Source organism: Notechis scutatus, chromosome 3, assembly GCF_049901735.1.
Source record: "Notechis scutatus isolate UNSWTSFEM ecotype Mainland chromosome 3, rNotScu1.2, whole genome shotgun sequence".
In the NCBI taxonomy this organism is placed as follows: domain Eukaryota; kingdom Metazoa; phylum Chordata; class Lepidosauria; order Squamata; family Elapidae; genus Notechis; species Notechis scutatus.
In genome coordinates, this window is record NC_142011.1 from 104,857,438 (window position 1) to 104,880,136 (window position 22,699).

At 39.5% G+C, this 22,699-nt stretch overlaps 1 protein-coding gene across 3 annotated transcripts in view; it reads left to right on the forward strand.

The window, feature by feature from the left end:
- Positions 1–22,699, forward strand: part of LOC113413099 (ADAMTS-like protein 2) — a 44,463-nt gene that overhangs the window by 7,238 nt on the left and 14,526 nt on the right. For all 3 annotated transcript variants that reach the window (XR_015748721.1, XM_087960876.1, XM_087960875.1), the window contains exons 4-11: positions 2,802–2,904; positions 6,484–6,629; positions 7,839–7,962; positions 10,755–10,835; positions 13,589–13,764; positions 18,510–18,912; positions 19,839–20,259; positions 21,182–21,288. Coding sequence is in view for 2 of the 3 variants with exons in the window: in XM_087960876.1 (XP_087817002.1) it covers positions 2,802–2,904; positions 6,484–6,629; positions 7,839–7,962; positions 10,755–10,835; positions 13,589–13,764; positions 18,510–18,912; positions 19,839–20,259; positions 21,182–21,288 (1,561 nt within the window). In the remaining variant the exon portion in view is untranslated. The remainder of the gene's footprint in view (positions 1–2,801; positions 2,905–6,483; positions 6,630–7,838; positions 7,963–10,754; positions 10,836–13,588; positions 13,765–18,509; positions 18,913–19,838; positions 20,260–21,181; positions 21,289–22,699) is intronic.

A 22,699-nucleotide genomic window follows, 5' to 3' on the forward strand; every position in this document is an offset into this window, starting at 1 on the left:
AATGAATTTGATTCTTTGTGTGCTGCAGAGCCCAGCTAGCAGTTAAACAAGTATGAAGGCAAATGATTTTACATGTTGACAGCAGCAAAATTACTTTGTAAACAAAAATGGAAGGACACTGAGAATCCCACAATGGTAGAATGGCTGTGAAAGTTGATGGAGTTAGCAAATATGGCTAAATTAACTGCTTTGGTTAAAGAAAAGAGCACAATTAATTTTGGTTCTACTTCAAAACTGCTTTTGGACTTTTTGCTTGAAGTGGGAAAAAATGAAACTTTGATTTTGGCTGATTCGGTAGGTTTGGTGTTATATAAATGGCTGTTATATATTATTATAGAAAAGTAAAAAGGTGAAGTTTCATGTTATTACCTTTTTGTACTGTACCAAAAGGAGTCGGAAGTCAATGTTTTTTTTTTTCTTTTCCCCCTCTATCCTACACTTTTCTCTCTTCCCCCTTTCCTCTCTATTTTACCTTTATTTTCATTTTTCTTTATATTTTTGTTTTGACAAACAAATAACGTTTTGAACTGTGAAGTACGGGGGCAAATGGGAAGAGGTTTTTGTTTTCTCAGTATTTACACTTTATTGTTAACTAAACCTGCAGTGCTTCCTAGCATTTCAAAATAAAAGAACAGAAAACACGGTTCCTTCAAAAAACAAATGGTTTTGTATAATTTATCTCATTCTTCATATTTCTTGATCATTGTAAGAGCATATAGACTTCCTTAAATGTTCAGTAATTCAGTATTTTTCCATCTCAAGCTTTTGTCCTTATCTGAAGAATAAGTAAGTGACTTAGCATGGAGAATTTGCTTGGTGAGTTTATTTTTACTCCTACCTATACCTGTCAAGTTTGCCTGGTGGAATTCTCCCCCAAAAATGTGTTATATTTCAAAAATCAATTGAAATAGAGATACTGGGTAGAAAAACAACTTACAGATGCAGCTGAAGGAAATGACAGAGTCTCCTGATGATGACAGAATAGAATATCCTACTACTGGTCAGCAATTGGATTAGTTTTTTTTTAATAAGCTTGCTGTCCCAATGAAAAGTTCTTTATCAGAAGAACATTAGCTTAGGAAAAAGAATGAGTTTAATGTAATTCAACCCTTTTCCTATGTCAGTTTTCTTTACTCCTTAAGGGTTGTAAATATACAATGAATCTTTATTTCAAACTCTTGTTCTATACCACAGAAAAAATCCCACTGTAGTTGGACAGGATTTTAAGTATAGTAACTAATGCAAACATAGTTGCTGTGAAAGGTATTGTCTAAATCTCAGGAGGAGAAATGTAACGTATTATGCAGATCCATATGACCACAGGCCAATTAACTCAAGTTCTTCTGAAAAGCAAAAGATAGGAGATGTTGTAGCCAGACCATCTTTATGGTCTGCTCCAGTGCAGGGGTCGCCAACCTTTTGGATCTCAGGGACCACCAAACTCATACTTTTAAATCCCAAGGACCACTAATACGAATTTTTTAAAAAAGCTAATATATTTAATATAATTTTTTTTATGTTAAATATAAATTTATATATATGTTTTCTTAAGTTTTCACGGGTACTTACATGTATGGTATTTAGCTTTGTTCGGGTATTTTCCCATGTCATTATAGTTGTGCTTTTAAAGTTGTAGCAATGTTTTGGCAGAATCTCATCTGCCATCATCAGGCTTCTGTATTGTGTTGTCTGTGAGTCAGACTTTCACAGCCATTTCAGTTTTAAATTTGGGGCTAGCCTATTGCTGTGCCAGAATGGTTTTTTCTTCATCCTGATTGGTTGGGAGTCTTGGTCTGTGTTTATTGGTCTTGGAGTTTGCTGTGTTCTGTGTTCCAAGACCAATAAACACAGACCAAGACTCCCAACCAATCAGGATGAAGAAAAAACCATTCTGGCACAGCAGTAGGCTAGCCCCAAATTTAAAACTGAAACGGCTGTGAAAGTCTGACTCATAGACGAAAACTATACAGAAGCCTGATGATGGCAGATGAGATTCTGCCGAAACACACACACATACACACATACACGGAGTATTCACAAAACTAGCTTTGTTCTGCAGCCACGCACTTTCCCATTACCAACATATCTCTTTCAGAGCAATCATTCCTCTTCAGGTATTGTAAATTCTCTTTAATGAATAAAATTTGAAAAGGCATGTCTGTTCCAGCCAATATCCAGCTTTTAAATGTTAACAGGGTAACAGGAATGCATGTCTCCTATTAAGAACCTTCAAGATGGGTACATTAAAACACACAGGTTGCAGATAGAAAGCACCTCTTTGTGAATCATTAGAACAGCCATGCCTTTTTGATATTGGCATGGCTGCTTAAAAAGCTGCTCCAAGTAGGCTCCCTGTGTATGTTTTTTCACCACTCATTTATTCATCTAACTTCTTTGTTTCTGGTGGAAATTAAAATCCCATTTAATATAATAAGTGGAAAGAAGAGAAACAAAGGACTAATGAAGAGACACATACATGCCATTTACTTTCAAACAATTTATTTGGTTGTTAATGATATGGGTGGCCTCTTTTGTCTAAACCATTACATTTTTATATTGTCTTTTTGTCCTAAACCATTACATTTCTCTGAAAACTTCAAAATCTTCATACAATGAAATAATACTATTCAGATTGTCCACTCCATTATTTTTCAACCTTTTCCAGCTGGCTGAGGAATTCTGGGAGTTGTAGTCTACGGATCTTAAACATTGATTAATGTTATATTTGGACATAATTCCATGTCAATCTAGTATAGAGAGGCAATGGAACAAGCACCAGTTTATGTTTCTTTTCTCCCCAGCTTTGCCCTGCCAACACAGCCAGTTTCAAGCAACATCAGTGTGCCAGTTTCAATGCCAAGGCCTTTGGAAAACACTATTATCATTGGATGCCACTCTATCCAGGTTTGCCTTTGCTAAATTATTAAGCAGAAGCTATAGATCAAAAGACAAGGAGGTAAGAGGGTTTGCAAGACTTTGTGAAGATTGAAGACTGCAAATATTTATTCCCAGAAAACCAGAAAATATCCCCATTTTAAATAGCAAGATATATTGTAGCATGGGCTTTTATTGACTAAATCATACTGAGATGCAGCAAGCATTATATTTAGTGTGTAGATAACATAGATATAGAGGGGGGTGGGAGGAAATGATGTAAGAGAAAAGCTACTTATTTTGTATTCCTGTTTCCTAAAAATAGGAGAAGGTTTCATTTGCAACAGCAGTTATACCTGGCAACATTATTTTTCTATCTCAACTACAGTATTTCAGTTTAGTATACTAGCCTTCTTCAATCTGGAGACTCTCCAGATGTCTGAAGTTCAACTACTAAAATTCTCAATTATGACAGTGGTGTTAAGGGATTCCAAGAAGTCACAAATCAAGGAGACATCTGGATTGGGGAAGACAGCACTGTATTTGATTGAGAATTCTCGAGCCAGGTAGTGTTATCAAGTAACTGCTGTTAAAATTAATTTTCATGCGGTCAAAAGTAAATGATCTGATGCTAGTTCTGGCCATTATGCAAACAAACAAACAAACAAACAAACAAAAAAAGAGATGGAAGCAATATCTCCCACTCAAAGGAGAATTTATTCTAGCTCTTTACAAAGAGCAGACACCCAAGAAAGAAAGAAACCCAAGAAAAGTGAACATTGATAAATAGAGCTTGCATTTAATACACAGCAATCACTGGAATGATTCTTTCAATGTTCATTAGGTTTGCTACAGTAACATCTGCTTGCCGCAATGGCTGAATTCTTGTGTGCCTATTTAATTGACTTTATTTTAGCCTACTCGAAAGAAGCCTGACAATTGCTGCTATAGAATTAAGGAGGGCCACGGAATTGAGAGCCATAAGGAAGCCATATAGACCTTAAGAGCACCAAGTTTCCTTCTAACAGGAAGGGGCAACTCTCTGGTCATTTCCTCCCACGGCCAGTCATTTTGTTACTGCAATTCAGTAGCCAGATGGCCAATTTTCAGCAGCATGGCTTTTCTATGATCTCATTCCCATTAAGAGGGAAAAGAGAAGCAAGTTACATCTGAAAGGCAAACTTAGCATTTCAGTTTTAAGCCGTTCCCCCAAACAGTCTGAAATGTTACACAGGTACTCCTCAACTTATAACAGTACATTTAGCGAGCGTTCAGAGTTATAGTGGCACTGAAAAAAATGTGACTTATGACCATTTTTCACAGTTATGACCATTACAGCCTCCTCATGGTCAAAATTCAGAAGCTTGACAACTGGTTCATATTTATGATGATTGAAGGTCACCTTTTATGACCTTCTGACGAGCAAAGTCAATGGGGAAATCAGATTTACTTAACAACCAGGTTACTAACTTATCAACTGCAGTGATTCACCTAACAACTGTGGCAAGAAAGGTCGCAAAATGGGGCAAAGCCCTCTTAACAAATGTCTCGCTTAACAACAGAAATTTTGGGCTCAATTGTGGTCGTACATCAAGGATTGCCTGTAGATCTTTGGCCATTTTACTGGCAAACTTTAGTGACCTAACTTCAAACCTTACTTTAGGTTTTTAGAAAGATTGTTAAATATGGAAATAGGCGATGTTTGTTTCCAGCTCACTCTTACCTACACCAAAGAGTTAAAAAAAATGAGGATGTAGGTTTGTTCTCTGAGCTTGAGGGTTAGTTTCTGAACATTTTGTTACCAGGCTATATGACATCTTCATCAGAGTTTAAGGGATGTCAGTGTACCTCTGTTTATAAGGGCTTCATGTGGTCAGTAGGTCTTGTGATGGGGAGGTCACACCAGGTGAGGGTCTTGTGATGGGTCAGGTGGGAGTCACATCAGGTGGGAGTCTTGTGACGGGGAGGACATGCCAAGTGAAGGTTATTGGGAAGTGAAGTGCTGATTGGGTGGGGGGTTGGGTGGATTAATTGAGGAAAGGTACAGAAAAGAAATCTAAAGAAAATTGGTCCTCCCCAGTCAATGACATCGTACATCATTGCTGTGTGTTTAAAGTAGTAATTTTAGTCAGGGTTCACATTGGAAGATAAATACAATGTATATGCTTTTACCCAGCAAGATATCTCAGGTAAGATTTTTTAAAAATAGCAATGATTTTTTAGAATGATTTAAATCTGAATTGGAAAAAAAATGTGATTCACTAGATGTTGCTGAATAACCCAAAGATAGTTTTCAAAAGGCAACTTGACTTTGTTTTTGTTTTTTTCATTGAAAGACATTTTGCTTCTTCATCAGTTCTGGCTGAATTGTGGGGAAAGAAAGGATTCATATTCTTAGCAGTTATCTAGTTGTTAGCACCTGGAAGAATTTGTTGTTAGCTCTCTAAGAGTTGAGAGTTGATCTGTACCCTCAGAATCACCTGAATCAGGGTGCAAATGATTGTGGAAACTTCTTGGTACTGCTGAAAGGACTGTGTTGTAGACAGGGGGCGTCATATTCCTCCCCCCCCCCCTCCAGTTAAAAGAAGGTGGTTCAATTTTAATATAAATGGCCTCTTTGATCCCTTTTCAAACCAAGGGTCCTCTCTGTTCAGAATGTGGATTTTGCTATCTTCAAAAGAGTGACCTTTGTCTTTCAAATGCCAATGGCCTGCTGAATCTTTTCCTGATGGGTTTGTTCTTCTGTGTTGTGCCATGTATTTGTGAAGTGGTTGTTTTATTTCTCTAAAAAAGGCCATTTATATTAAAATTGAACAGCCCTCTCTCAACAGATGACAGCTAAGAATATAAATCTTTCCATTCATTCCTCCCCATTCAGCCTGAAGAAGCTTCTTGGATGAGGGGTGAAACATTTTTTCAAGGAAAAAACAGTTGCCTTTTGAAAAGCATCTTTGGCTTGATGATTGAGAATCATCCATGGACATGTTGCTGAATAACACCTCCTAAAAGTCACAATAAGAATAGACAATGGTGATGATTGCTATAAAACAGGGGTCCCCAACCACCGGGCCGCGGACCGGTACCGGTCCGTGGAACATTTCCTACCAGGCCGCCGGTTTGCTGGGCGCCGCCATCTTGTTTGACGAGAAAGTGCTTCCAGGTGAGCTTTTCCGGTTGGAAAGCGGTGTTTGGGTCCTGAAGGAATCCTCGCACCTTAGTTTCATCGAACAGTGGGGGGCTTCGAACGAAACTAAGGTGCGAGGATTCTTTCAGCACCCAAGGCAAGGCGAGCCGAGCGACCGTCCCGCGAAGCCCATCGACAAAGGTACAAAGGAGGAGTTGAAGGTGGCGGGAGAAGCGGGGACAGCTGGCTGGCCGGTCGCTCGGCTCGCCTTGCCTTGTCATGCGTGCTGATGCCGGTACCGGGCCATGGATCATTTTATGATGCCGGTACCGGGCCGTGGCACAAAAAAGGTTGGGGGCCACTGCTATAAAGGTTCAAAATTTCCATTTTTTATTTAATTGATTTTAACATCTTCTTGTATGTAAGTCTCTTGACCCAAATTTGCACGCCCTCCCTGTTTCCTTTTCTCCTGTGCTTTTCTGTAGATGATTACACCAGCATTTCTAACAAGCCCTGTGATCTCCAATGCACTTCAAGGAATGGGGAGAGACAACTCATGACACAAGCCCAGGATGGCACATCGTGCAAGGATAGGGCTTACCAAGGAGTCTGTATCAGTGGGAAGTGTGAGGTACAACTTTGATGAAAGGAACTGCTCTCTAGATTCATATATGATCCAAAGAAATATTTTCCTAGATGCCTACTGCGGTAGGATGACTCTTAGCTTTGGGATGTATGAGTTCAGCTGGCCAGATCTATGGGCTAAGACTGGGACATAACCAGGGGCGGGCTTCAAAAATTTCAGCAACCAGTTCTCTGCCCAGTTGCTGGGTGGGCGTGGCCATGGTGGGCGTGGCCTAGTCAGCCTCCTGCACCATGGCGGGGTGGGGGATTTTCGCCCTCCCCAGTCTCCGGAGGCTTTCCTTGAGCCTCTGGAAGTGGGAAAACGGACTCTGCATGGGCCCTGCACTTACCTCACATCCAAAATGGGCCATGTGGAGACTCCTGGGAGGAGCAGGGCAGGGTGGGAGGGGTGGGTGAGGCCAGCCAGGGGTGGAATTTGGCGGTTGTCTGAACCGGCCATAACATTAGCTATGGGTTTTCCTGAACCCAGGCAAACTCATAGCAGCCCACCCTTGGACATAACAAGAGTACACTGGGACATTCCACTGGAACAGACCAAAAGCCTCCTATTTTAACATCCTGTTTTAAGCTAGAGGCCTTAGGGAAATCAAGAAAAGTAATATAGAGTTCCCTAACCTCTCAGTAGGTCTAATATTTATCACATCAATACTTTTCTTTGTCTGATGATGTTTTCATCTAGTTCTAGTCCAACAAATCACCGAATTGTTTTCTGATGTTTTCTCAGTCTGTGCATAATTTTATAGCTCCCTTTTGTGCCATTGTAAAAATCTCTAAATGAAGAAAGATTAAATTTTTAAGATCTGTTTCATGAAATGTATATGCAATTGAAGTGAGAGAAGAAGAGCTATGGAGCGTTACGTTGTGCTAAATCCGCACTCCAAAATGTAATGGTGAGAATCTAAATTTTGAGCAAGGGAGATGGAGCAGAGAAAAGAACCAAGCTTTCAAACAGAGGTCCCCAAACTTGGCAACTCTAAGATTTGTGGACTTCAACTTCCAGAATTCTGGGAGTTGAAGTCCACAAATTTTCAAGTTGCCAAGTTGGGGACTCCTGCTTTTAAAAAATAGATATAAGAAATAGATCTATAAACATCAGTTGTGGGGAAAAAAACAAAGAGCTTGATCCAAAACCTGAAGAATCAAGGTGGGCTTTTAGGCATGGATTTCAAACTGGCCTTTCCTTTTCCCCCCCTAGCCAATAGGGTGTGATGGCAGCCTCTACTCTTCCCAGGTGATGGATCGATGCCGGGTATGTGGAGGTGATGGAAGCACTTGCTACCGAGTCTCAGGCAGTTTCCGAAAGGGGATCTCACAGTTAGGTACACTTTGCTAACAGAACTGAGCTATTTTGTATTACGCTTTGTGACTTTCTTGCTTCTGGTTAGACAATTCTGGTGTGTGGTGAAAGTGCTTGCTTAGGAATTCTAATCCTGCCTTAGGCATGAAAACTGGCTGGGTGACTTTGGGCCAGTCATCCTCTCTCAGCCCAACCCACCTCACAGGGTTATTGTAGGAAAAAGAGGAAGAAGAATACTTGCCATCTTGAGTTGTTTGTAAAAATAATAAAGGTGGAATGAAGATGTAGTAAATGAATAAATTTAGCCTGGGGCTAAAGCAAGAAAAAAAAAACCCTCAAGTATATACTTTGGAGGATATTGATCCCGTCTGATGCCTATTTATGTTAGAGTCTGAATCGGGCATCTTTTTAGAGCAGAATGATAATATGCAGTACATTGCCATAGCCACATGATATGGCATTATTGAATTCCATTTCCATACTTATCCTTTCATACTGCACCTAAAACCTATCATGGGCAAAAGCATATGGAATACTCCAATGAAAAAGCAGGAGACAGGGAAAAGTTCAGTCCCTTGTGAGGTTATTTTCTTTCACAAAAAGCTGATGCCATTTTGTAATGGGGGATATTTCAGATAAATAACTTTCTAAATATTGCTGAATAACAATTTCTGGCATTTCATTGTCATTAGCCGTAAATAATGAAGTTACAGGGAACTGTGGCTCAACATTCTTTGGAGGCCCCAAACTCTCCATGTTATAAATATTTTCAATTGAGGAAGTCTAGTTCTATTCTTAAATTGAGATTATACTGTGCACGTGGGCAGCTTTATTCTGCATTTTTAAAAGCAAGTAATGAATTAGTTGAATGAGGGATTATGAAATAAGCTATAAAAGAGAATGAACTGAAGAAGATAAACAAGGAAGATGGACCAGAAAGCAATGCATACATTTGAAGCAGTATTATTGCAGTCCCAGGATCTTCTATGCATTTCTTTCTGAGAAGAAAGGAAAAATGTGAAATTGGAGAATCTATATTCTGTAGGACAGGGGTGTCAAACTCGATTTCATTGAGGGTTGCATCAGGGTTTTGTTTGACCTAGAGGGCCCGGGTGGGCGTGGCCAGCTCGATGTCACTCATTGAGGCTCTGTTTTCGGCCGCGACTGCCTCCTGCAGCCCTCTGCTGGCAAAAACTGGGCTTGGGGAGGCAGCACATGGCTTCCCTGACTCTGTTTTCGCTGGCAGAGGCATAGCGGGGCGGTCCTTCGCTGTATCCAGGGTGGCCCCACAGGACAGATCTAAGCACCCCACAGGCCGGATCTGCCCCGTGGGCCTTGAGGTTGATGTCCCTGCTGTAGGAGATGTCAGGCTGTGCACAAAATATCCCACATGCAGAGTCACAGATACTTGATAATCTTGCAACAGTTCTTTCAGAGAACTGAAAAGAGCTGCTTTTCAGAATAAGATGTGTGGCATATAAATTTAATGACAAATAGTTCTTTCCTTTGGTGAAGCCAAGCAACTGGAGCTCTTGATTGAGTCAAATAACAGCCCCCAAAACTCTGGTTCCACCAAATATTATCAAAATACGGGATTGGGATTGAGCACCATATTTGATTAAAAGAAATAAAACCGTTCACTGTTATATCAGCCCACAAATTCCCACAGTGTTTCATTATATCATTATTGTTCTCACAATGGCTTTGATTTAGATCATGTTCTGCCTTGGCTGATCAAAGTTGGCTGTGTTGTTCAAAGCAGCCTTAATAACTGCTGTATCTGAGGGAAAGTAGCAATGTCTGCCCAATTCCTGGTGTTTGTACTTCAAGCTCTCATATAGTTGGAAAAACAGAGCTGTGTTTAGCATGTGTCCTGACTCCAGGGTTGAAAGGAAATGCAACTATCAATCCTTTGGATTACTGAAAGTGGAGAAACGAGCTAGATGTCCTCCTTCACCCAGGCAGTCCACATGTCTTGGGCCAGTCCTTGGAAGTCTTGTGGATTGAGCTGACTCTGAACTGCAATTACTAGTGTTTTCTTGAGAAAATGCATGCTAATGTTCATTGTCATCAAGCATTCAACACAGAGCACAGGTGGGGAACGATGGCCTTTTTATGACTTGTGGACTTCAACTCCCAGAATTCTGCCTCAGGAATTCTGCTAGCTCAGGTATGTTGGAAGTTGAAGTCCACAAGTCATAAAGGAGCCAGCGTTTCCCACCTCCGACATTGATGGATGTGTCTATCTGGTGTAGAGGGAGGGTTGCAACTCCATCACACAGAAGCTGCAAGGGTTTCAGTTTACCTTCTGATAAACCTGCTACAGAGAAGACATTTTATAATAGCATGGAGTAACATCAAAATAATCTCTCGGCATATTTTTATGATAAAATCTAACATAATGATAACAGCATTATCCTGTGTTTTTTTTAAAAAAAATACAATCGAGGCTGTGCATAATTAAAAGCTCTTACACATTGTATATTTTGCAGGTATATAAAATGTTTTGAATGAAACAAGCCTGTTTATCATAAATAGACCTGATGCCCTCCAGATACATTACAACTGTAATTCCCCAAAGGCCAGGCTCTGTAAGAATGCAGAGAATCTCATTCCCAGTACATCTGGAGATAAACTGAAGAGATTATCTGTAGCTCTCTGCTGAGTGTAATGCATGGAGTGGCGCAGGCATTCTCTACATTCTCAGTGAGTTAGCTGCTGTGGCAAAACAGAAAGAACAAAAGTTCTTTGTAGAAAAAGATCTGTTCATCTGATTTTAGTTGTCCTGATTTTTCTATATTTCTCACTTCCCAGGATATGTGTTTATCACCAACATTCCTGCTGGTGCTACAGATATACTCATTATTGAACGAAGGAAGACAGAGAATATACTGGGTAAGCAATCTATATCAGTATTACACTGATTGACTTATAGAAAATGTGGGTAAGCAATGAAATAGCAATGTTCTAATGCCAAGTTATCTGTCATGCCCCTGGTGGAGACTGACTCTGAGGGAGAGGAGGAACAGCTGACAGGGAGTGGAAATGTGGCTCCGGAGGTTGTGGAGGAGGCTGGGGAAGAGCAGAGGCCGGCTGAGCAGTCAGAGGAGGACCCAGGCCTATCCCCTATCCATCCTAGGACACGCGGGGAGGAAAGGATAAGAGAGAGACATGGTCTCCTCGGGAGGAGAGGATCTTGATCATGGGCTGCAGGTGTGATAACTGAATAAGAGTTTGGACCTGCGTACTGGCAAATGCTGGAAACAAAGCGTGTAAATATCTCTAGTTTATAGCTCCTCTCTGAGTTTGGAGTCCTTCCCAGTGTGTGTTATCTGTGGACATCCTCCAGCCCTTATCTTGCCTGGTTTGTGTTGCTTTTTTCCTTCTTCGTGTAACTGTGTGGGAGTGATTTTGTCTTCCGTCAAAGATATTCGGAGCTTGAAAAAAAACTGAAGGAATAAAAGGGGCTTCACCTGTTTTCTGTGACTATGTTTGTTTTGTATCCCACCCTGGGTCATCACATTATCTAACAGGTCAAAAAAAAGTATACTTAAAGGATTTCATGTTTTATTTATTTACTTATTTAATTAATGTATGAGACTTCCAATTGTATGCAATGTAACAATGAAATGGAATGTTCTTTTAGTGCCAGGTTACCTAACAGGTTAACAAAAACCCTACAACATAACCCTGAGCTACTCACTAACAACAGCAAGACCAATAAAACCAATAAAGATAAAAACTAACAAAGAAACTCCTAGTGCCCCTAACTACACCCCCATACATCCATAACTAAGTTTTCTGAGCTTCCACTTCATACATCGGATGCTCAATGGTTCTGGAAAAAGCCAGGTCATTGAAGTTTTTTGGGAAGGGTAGTACTGTCAGGGGCCTGTTGAATCTCAGAGGGAACCAAAACTGGCAAGGAGTGGTTATCAAGAAGGCACACTTCTGGGTCCCTGTGGATAGCAACATTGAGCGAAAGGACCTGGATTGTTCCCACCTTATCAAGCATAGCAGAATGGGCAGATTACCTTGGAGAGGCTCTGTGCATTCTGCTTTTAAAGGTAATAATCACTTTAAATCACACCTAGAAACAAAAGGGAAAGCCCTTGTAATGGTATAACGTACATCATCTAAGAGCTACCCCGAATGCCGCTTCATTCCAGACCCGTTGTAATTTCTTCAAGGAGAAGCCCCATGGAGAACGGATGGCAGTAATCTTTATTGTCTCTTAAAACAGCATTTCGCAGTCTCAGCATTGTTAAGACATGTGGGCTTCAACTCCCAAAATGCCCCAGCTAGCATAAAGCTCACACATCCTAAAGTTGTTAGGTTGAGAAACACTGCCTTCAGGGATTTTCGACCCAAAGTACATAAATATAACTTTCCAATCTTCAAAAGTATAATAGAGGATTGAAGCAATGCAATTATAGATTTTTTTTATGGACATGTTTTCACTTCATAAATAAGCTGCTTTTGAATTTGACTTGGCTAGCTTTTTATTCAAGATAGCACCTTTTTTCAAGCTCCTGTAGTCTGTATCAACATTTTACATCCCAAAGTTAACCTAGACATGTGATATTTCTTGATGATATTTATGGGAGAAAAGTGAAGGAGGAGAAGTATACAAGTAGGATACTATTAGGTACTATGCTCACTCTGTACTCCCAAAATGTTTTGGGACCCTACTTGGCAATATATCAAATGTTGGTTGGGTGTATTTAGCAGAATTTTAGCAATAACAACATATGTGCCAGCAGTTTGGCAGTTCAAGTCTCACCAGGTCAGGGTTAACTCAGCCTTCCATCCTTCCGAGGTCAGTAAAATGAGAACCCAGATTGTTGGGGTCAATATGCTGACTCTGTAAACCACTTTTACAGAGGGCTGTAAAGCACTGTGAAGCAGTATATAAATCTAAGTGCTGCTGCTATTAATACAGAGAATAATTCAGAAGTAACATACATTCCATATATATAGAAAATTTGGAGTGCTGTTTCCAACATCTGGCAATACTTTTGCTTGATTCATTGGCAGACTATATATTTATTGGCCTGGCACCAACTTGCAAGACTGCAGAACTTATGTAGGTACTCTTTCTTCTTCTGAGGTGGTGATGGGCATCCCTTTATTGACAGACTATAGGAGTTCCATGGTCCTTCTTTGGTGTCCCCTCCTTGTGCTTTTACTTGCTGGCAATGAGAACCATTACATTGTGCAAGCTATTGTGGGGTTTTTGCAATATGGTCTTTTCTTGAAATTCCACTCGTGGATTAAACTACATCCACATGCCCCAAGCTCTATGAGTCCACTTCTTCATGGCTGTAAATATCACAGGGAAGAGGTCAGGATATAAACCCTAATATGCATCTTAAGGAAGACAAACAAATAGGCTAAGAGTCATTGTGGAACTACTAGAACTTGGATGTAAACATCTCGATCACCACTAAGTAGCAGCAGGGAGTGGCAGTAAACTCATTGTTTTTGCTGGCATCTAGTGGTTTTTACAACTCAGATCTGTTAAATTTGAACCAGTGGAAATCCTGTTCGGATGGATTGAGTCACTTGGTTTCCAGTTATGCATATCTAAATTAATATTTGCACAATAGATGTGTTTCATTCTCGTTTTGTTTTTGTTTTCCTGGTAGCTCTGGCTGATGATTTGGGTCATTTCTTCTTCAATGGAAATTCTGCTATTGACAATCCACAGAATTTTAGAGTGGCTGGCACCGTCTTCAAATACCGCCGTCCTTCCAATCTACATTCTGATGGTCTGGAATACATTATTGCACAAGGGCCCACTAATCAGTCTCTCAACGTCATGGTAAATAAGGCAAACTACAGTTCAACTATTTCTTACTACATTTTGCAACCATCTGGCAGTTAAATATAGCCAGATATCTAATCTAAAATGCAAGATCATTAAACATTTCAAAATTGAATTAACTTCAGACAGGCTAAATCTGTTTTAATCTAAAATAATTTGGTTTTTAGACTAGGTTTTCACAGCAGTTACACCCAGGGGTTGGATTCTACCAGTTCGCACCTATTCGCTAGAACCGGTTGTTAACATTCTAAGCAGTTCAGACAACCGGTTGTTAGAAGAAATTACTGGCCTAATCCTGTAAGGAAGGCAAGAAGGAAACATTCTGGTGTTGCTTATAGAAACTGCCTCTCCGTTAACCCTTATTACATTCTTGGCAGGACTAGACTTCCTGTCTCAGAAACATCTCTGGAGTTTTTCCCCCCTCCTTTGCTGGTACTTTGCTTGTGTGGAGTGGCCATTCAAAGATACAATGGCACTGAAAAAAGTGACATGACAATTTTTCACACTTACGACTGTTGCAGCATCCCTACGGTCATGAGAGGCCAGGCGAGGAGATGCATGCCTCGATGTGAGTGATATTGAGTTGGTCATGCCCAGCCAATAACATGAACACCAAGCCACGCCCACCACCTAAGCCACGCCCACAGAACCGGTTGTTAAAAATTTGAATCCCACCCCTGGTTACATCATGTCAGAGTATATTTCAACAGATCTAATAAAGAATCAGTGCCTTGTCTCTAAATTAGCATCTGCAAAGATTTTTTTTATTTCTGGATTTCAGCCTCTCTGAAGCTTAGCGTGTTTATCTCCTCCTGGCTTATTTCAGACTATGAGGGCTGAAAAGAGAAAGGGCCAGGGGCTAGGAGAGGAAAAAGCGAGGAACAATAATGGATAGAGAATAAAACTGTTTTATTTTAATTGATTATGTGCCATCAAGTCTTTTTCAACTCCTAGCAACCACATAGATAGATTTTCTCCATGATGACCTGTCCTTAACCTGTTCTTTCAAGTCTCTCAACAGTGCACGTATCACCATTGCAGTGGAGTCCATTCGTATTTTCTTCTCTTTCCTTCCACCTCGCTCAGCCTTAGAGTCTTTTCCAGGGAACTGGGTTTTTGCATAATGTGTCTGAAATAAGGTAACTCATTGGTTATTTTTAGGGGTTTATCAGTGGCTACACTTTTTTTTTAGAAAGTTCACTACTGCTTTCTCCTACATCATGTCGTCGTGGCAGCATCACGTGACGTATCGGGACTTTTTTCCCCTTTGCTAAACCGGGCGTGGCCAGCACATGATGCATCTGGCCTACGGGCCAGGAGTTTGACAGCCCTGTCCTACATAGTCCCATCTGAAATCAGGTGTACGAGAATCTGCACATTTTCTTCATATTTTAAGAGCATTTTGTTCCATCCCATTTCTGTCACAAATTCTTAATTTGCCCAAAAATGTATACATAACTGGAGGGGGGAAAAAAGTGTCAAGCGGCACAATTAAATACTTCTCAGGTAAATTTAGGATAATTTATTTGTCTGCTTTAAACTAATTCTCTTACACTTAGTTTTTCAATCAAGAATAGATAGTAGGTATGTTTAAAGGGCTAACTCTTGTCCCTTTCATGATTTCAAATTTTTCAGCGCACAAACTTTTATTTCAAACAAACCAATCTTGCTGTCAGATGATTATAAATCTTCTACTGCATGTCATAAATGCTTTTTAGGCTCCCAGAAATTGGCTCAATAGCCACTATACCGCACATCATAACCTCCCCCCCCCTTTTTTTTTAATTAGCAGAACAAGACAAGCTTTTAGTGTCATTTTCAGGATTTCTCTATGGCAGCCAAGAAAGCTGGACTTATTTTGCCCATTCTCCTGATTCAGATTAACAGAGTTAGAAGGGACCTTGTAGGTCATCCAGTTCAACCTCCCACTCAAGCAGGAGACCCTACACCATTTTTGACAGATGACAGTCCAGTCTCTTGAAAGCTTCCAGTGATGAAGCTGCCACAACTTCTGAAGGCAAACTGTTCCATTGGTTGATTGTTTTCACTGTCAGAAAATTTCTCCTTATTTCCAGGTTGAATCTCTCCTTGTTCAGTTTCCATCCATTATTCCTTGTCTGGACTTCAGGTGCTTTTGAAAATAGCTTGACCCTTTCTTCTCTGTGGCAGCCCCTCAAATATTGGAACACTGCTATAATGTCTCCCCTGATCCTTCTCTTTACTAGACTAGCCATGCCTAGTTGCTGCAACTTTTCATCACCTCCAGTCCCCTAATCAACTTTGGTTGCTCTTCTCTGCACGCTTTCTGGAGTCTCAACATCTTTTTTATAGTATGGTGACCAAAACTGGATGTAGTATTCTAGGTGTGGTCTTACTAAGGCTTTATAGAATGGTATTTGATCTTGATTGTATCCCTCTGTTAATGCAATTTAGGATTACACTGGCTTTTTTGGCTGCCGCCACACATTGTTAGCTCATATTTAATTGGTTGTCCACTAAGACTCCAAGATTCCTCTCACAGTTATCGCTATTAAGCCTGGTTTGACCCAGTCTATATGTGTACATTCAATTTTACTTGACTAAGTGAAGACTTTACTTTTCTTTACATTGAATTTAATTTTTTAGATAGGGTCCAGTGTTCAAATCTATCAAGATCCATCTGGATCCTGAGCATATCATCTAGGCTGTTGGCTATTGCTGCCAGCTTAGTATCATCCACAGATTTGTTAAGTTCCTCTTCTAGGTCATTTATGAAGCTATTGAAGAGTACTGAGCCTAAGATAGAACCCTGTGGTACCCCACTGCTTACTTCCCTCCATGTAGGTGTAATACCATTAAGGACTACTCGTTGAGTGCAGTTTGTCAGCCAGTTACAAATCTATCTGATGGTGATGCTATCTATCCCACTTTTTTCTAGCTAACCAAGAAGTAGATTGTGGTCTATTTTGTCAAATGCCTATTACAATCTGTTTGTAAAATAAGGGGAAAGTAATGATACAAATGCTTGGTTTATGCACAACTGCCAAGTATTTTAAAGTTAGCAATGTTCAGCCTACAGTAACCTAATAGTACTGTAATTTCTAAGTTCCTACCTAGAATTAAAGAAAGGGGATAATTATACTGGCTGGCTGGCATTCTCTCTCAGGCTGGCAGGACCTGATCCATTTCTCCATGTCTTGTTCCATGTCTTCCTGATCCATATAAGACGTCTATTTTGAGTAGGAATATTCCTTCGGCACCTCTTCTTCTGATCTTTGGGCCAGTGTTCAAGTAATTCAAAACTCCTAGTCCATCTTAGGATCAACAGCCATTGCTTTTTTTTTTTCTTTCCCCCAGAAATTTCTCTTTAGCTCTCTAAATACAGGGAGTCCCCACATTTAAGACCACAATTGAGTCCAAAATTTCTTTCATTAAATGAAGCATTTGTTAAGTGAGTTTGCCCCATTTTAGGACTTCTCTTGCCAAAGCTGTTAAGCAAATCACTGTGGTTATTAAATTAGTCAAACTGTTGCTATATGAATCCATTGAATTTGCTTGTTAGAAGGTCGCAAAAGGGGATTACATGACCCCAGGACACTGCAACCATCATAAATATGAGCAAATTGCCAAGCATCTGAATTTTGAGCACATGGCCATGGGGATGCTACAATGGTCATAAGTATGAAAACTGGTCAGAAGTTACTTTTTTCAGTGCCATAGTAACATTGAACAGTCACTAAACAAACTGTTGTAAATTGAGGACTACCTGTATAACAGTACCCCACTTACCTGCTTTTTCTATGGGAATTTTTCATATTTGTGAGAAAGCATATTCTTTCCTCTATTCCCCGCTTCTACTGTTATTCACAAGAAGTTCCAGTAACAGGAGTTACCTCCTCAGCTCCCAGTTTCTACTAATATTTCAAGTTTGTGTGAAGAATCTTAGGCTGTGACATGTCGTAGTTTCGATCAGGAGTAGGCAGTTTTAATTTGATGGACACATTTGGATTTTAAAGCATGGCTTCTTCATGTTCATCTAATCAGAAGTAATTTCAGCTCAACCTATCCAAGGGTAAAATTGTAATAATCAGATGGAGAACAAAACCTAGAGAAAATGTTTAGAGGGAATCATGCTGTTTTTCGATAGAAAATGCAAAGGGCCAGCTATAAAAGGATGCTTCTATGTCTGGCTAAAGTTTGAAATTCACTTCATTATATCCAAACAAACCTTGATGACTACCAGAGATTCCTCTCTCAGATATTGTTTCAGGGAATTTAAGAGGGTGGTTACCTGGCTTGGAAAGAGGACTTATCGCATTCCCAGATTTGTTCCTGATTTCTTCTTTCATGAGGATTTTTAGGAAAGCAAAATTTGGGAGAGCAAATAGAAATGATAAAAAGTGGTATCTTCAAAGTGGTACTCTGGGAGCTCACTCTTAGATTTCAAATTAGCAGATTTGGGGGCTATGAGTCCTTCTGAGCAGATGTGCAAAATGTTTCAAGCTTGAAATACCTTTGGTTATTTAAAAACCTTATTTTACTAGAAATGTTGTTCCAAACTTTGTGCGAAATGTTCCAGACCCACAACAACATTTTGAATGAAAATTTGGACTTCCAGTCATTTTGCACACTGCCACATCTGATTACTGTATACAGTTGCTTATGTGAAGCGTCTTTCTCGAAGTTCTTTGGACTGTAGTAGAATCTTGCATAATTTAAAAGTGAGAGTAAGCTTGGTTATTTTTTTTTCTTTTTGTTAAAAGTACTACAATTTCAATGGAAAAATGCCACATGTAACATATGACTACACTGTGCCTAGAGCATTGTCACCAGTTGTTCAGACAGTTCCGCCATCCATCAAGATGCCTCTCTATCTTCACTTACCAGAACCTAGCCAAAATTACCAAGATGCAGTTTCATCCATTTCCCAAGATTTCAATGCTTCTTGGGTTTCTGTCACAGAGATGACAGATGAGACAGAAGAAGAACCTGGGGGCATGTCTTTCAATAGCCAGAACTTCTTCCCAAATAACTCCACTCCCCAAGGCAAAGAATGGGGCTGGAAACATGGGGCACAGGAGGAAAATCTCAGCTTTCAATTCCAACAACTTTATCATACACATGAAACAAGTGAAGATCTGACAGCTGACAAAGAAGCAGATCTGGGTCAGTATCCTTTCATACGCTTATTTACTCAATCATCTACAGTACAAAGTTGGTTCCAAAGTTGGAAATGGTTGGTGTTTCAAGTGCTCCTCAGAAACTAAAGTGTTGCTCGCTTTGTACGTGTCTGTAATTATGTAACCCTTTCCATATTCAAGGTTCTTATATGGAAATGGAAAACTGAAGGGTGGGATTCTTTTTGATAGTCCCATTTTTGACTGGCAAAAAACAAACATTATGTGGAATAATGACATTTTCAAAAATTTACTACTGAAATTTAGCTCTTATCATGACTTCATCAATTAACATTGATCTAAATCAATGTTAATAGTGATGTATATTCAAAATATATCAAATACTGACTTAAATCAACATTGATTTTCTCCACACACACATGCATGCACGCACATATATAGACTGCAATATTTAACAATGTTACTCAAATCCTGAATAATAACACCTCATAATTTTAACATTGAACTTTATCAAAGTGTAATATCTCTCTTCATTGAAGCAGTCTATCTTTTTCATATATTTCCACATATGTCTGAATAAACAGATACAGCTGATGTATTGAATAACAAAGAGGTTCTATCATTGCCTAAGGATCAAAGTCCTTTTGTCAAAGAAAGCAATACATGCAAGTTGTATATTCAGATAGTATATTCCAAATTAAATTTCATGTATTTCTGGAACATTTTCGATAGTATGTTAGTTTGCATTTTTTTCTTTATAGTCATGAAAGACAGGAAATCATTTTCAAATGCTGAAAGAAGGATGAGCATACCTAAACAGATACAGAAACTATTGTAGATTATTCATGGTCAAATAAGAGTATTTCCAAATATTTAGGGGGACAGAAGCCTTTTTAATTGTAGAAAGTAAACTGAATTTTGTGGGCCTCTTGGTTCATTTTCATTCTTCTTAAGCCCTCAGACTCAATAATATTATGATCAGCACAGCCACGCCACATGGCGCAGCAAGATTTGAACTCCATGAAGCCAATAAGATTGGTCCATCCAGACAGCATCTCTTCAGATCATTGTGTCTCCAGGATCCACAAAATGCCGCTTTTTGTAGGGCATTGCATTACATGACAGTCAAGGTTGGGAGAAATAATTCAACAGTCGGGTTGTGGGGTCATGCAACTATCAAATGGCCGGAAGGACTGCCCAAGCAACCTACAAAAAACTTTCCAGACAAAGTGAATGTCGACCCTTTTGTAATGAATGAAGCAACAAATGATACTCTCATGGCAATTTCTTCCAACCCTAGCTCCAGCTCCAGGCTTCCAATCAGCTTTGGGAACCAGCAGCTGTCAGAGCCTCTTCAAGGTCCAGGTGCTGAAAGGTGAGAAAGAAAATAGATTGGGAGAAAAGGGTTGAATGTTCTAAGAAAAAAAAAAGTGATGTAATGTAAAAAGAAAGTATTCAGGAGGAACCTTGGCAACGGAGCAAGCTTGGCTTCCTTTCAAATTCTCCATTTGAAGGAGAGCAAACTAAATCCAGTCTTCCCTCAGCCCCAGGATTAAGATGCACTGCGTACTTGTTTAGCTTTAGAAAAAAACTCTCTCGACTGACTTCATCATAATTTTCCCAGCATATTTAAGATGACAGTCCCTTTTTAAAAATAAATTACTTTGGAGAAAATGTAGATTTTATGTAAATGCAGTATTAAAAAATTAATTACATGTGGTTCTTCAAATGATTCTAGTTTTAAATGGCCTAAAGCCATTATCCTTGGGAAATCTGAGGGAATCTTCATTCTTGAATTCAATTCAGTTAGTATATTGGATTGTTTTGATGTATGTGGATATCATAATTATCAGCTGTTCCACTACTTTGATTGGAAGAGGTTGTAGTTAGATGAAAAGGGTAGCCTTCTCTATCACTGGATAATTGCGTCAGCTGTGATGTGCTGGTCATTTCATTGGTGGAGGCTAATTGGAACGTTGCACGCGGAGGCAGTAAATCATAAAGACACGATGGGAAGCCTTCACTGGGAAGACTCTATTAGTATTTAAACTGCATATTTTTTGATGCAGTCTAGTGTGCCCTTTGCTTGAAGAACGTTGCTCTTAGATGATTAAATTCTCTACAATCCCTACAATTGTGACAGACTGTGTAGATAAGCAAACTATGAAGAAATAATGTGTTGCCATCTGGGGATTCCTTTTAGCCTCTGTGGAAACCAGGGAAGGACAACATATTTTCCTTCCTGTAGTAAATCCTCCATCCAGAAACTTATACTGAGGGTTTTTTTCCCCCTGCAGCAATGACTTTGAACTGAGTCCCCTTGGCCGTGAGGACATCAGCTTGGCTGACATGTATCGCTGGAAGATATCAGCCTATGCTCCTTGCAGCTCCACATGCACATCAGGTGAAATAACATGTAATTTTGGATAGTAATATGGCAGGTTTTTAGTCTTGCAAAGGATTCTTTGTGGTCAGTTTCTAGTATATAGAAGGGCCCACATGAGAACTTCTTCAGAAATGGACAGCAGTATATAATGTATTAAATTCTGTTTGCTGTATATTTGTGTTTGTTCTGCATCTGAACGTATTCTTCTTTTAATATTGCAAAAAACACCTTTCCTTGATGTTACTTTATTATTATATCAGGGGAAACTTGTGAACAGGTGTAGACTCCATGCATATGCATAATAGAATTGTGTTATTTGTTTGCTTGTTTGTATCTTGCCTTTATTATTTTTATAAATAACTCAAGAAAGTGAACCTATCCAGTGCACCTTCCTCCTCCTATTTTCCCCTGTGAGGTAAGTTGGGCTAAGAGAGTGACTGGCCCAAGGTCACCCATCTGGCTTTCCTGCCTAAGGTGGGACTAGAAGTCTTGTTCTCCTGCTTTCTAGCCTAGTGCCTTAACCACTTTTGTGTTTCTGTTTAGCTTTTCAGTGTAGTCTCCAACAACTCAGGAGCTGTAATGCAGATGGGTTTAATTAGGACTAACATTGTTCTTGTTAATTTTGATGTCTTTTTTCCTGCATGAATTTTTAATAAGTCTGCACGAAGTAATTTGTTTCCCCAAGGCACTTCTGACTGTGAACATGATGTGATTTTCTCTCGTGCGCACACATTCCCTCTTGCTCTCTCTTGCTTCTTCTTTTACTCTCTCTTTCTCTAGATTTTATTTTAAAAAAAATTCAAACAGTAAAGGACAAAACTAAAACAAAAAGTAGCAGAAAATATATAAAAATAGAGATACGAAAAAGAAAGTACAGAAAGCAAAGGGGGGAAAAAAAGAAAGCCAGGGAAAAAAGACTAAGAGGACTGAAGTCAGAAAAATAAGTGATCTCTGACCTTCTTTACAACAGAAATTAACAATCGTATTACCCAATCTCCCTCCTTAATATTATAAAAATCCCTTCATCTTTAGTGTAGTTCTTTTTTTATTTATCATTTTCTCTGTTTTCAGCAAAAAGTCCATAAAAGTTTTCCCATCTTTTAAAAATGTATTTATTGTTTTATCTCTCACCACAAAAGGTCGGGCTTCACCATTTCTGACAACTCCAACTTCTTCACAATCCACTTGTTCATTGTGGGAATTTCAGTATTCCTCCATTATTGTGTATACTGTATTGCTATATATATATATATATATAGCCTTGTGCTGTTACCATGTATGAAGTCAATCTTGCATGATTTTTTTTCCTCAGTGGGCTATCCAAAAGCCCCACTAAGTAAGTCCCATGACGTGATTATTATCTTCATTAAGCATCAAGGCTGTATGATCTGCCTTAATGAAGCATGTTGTGCTGTCCTGAAGCTTCTCA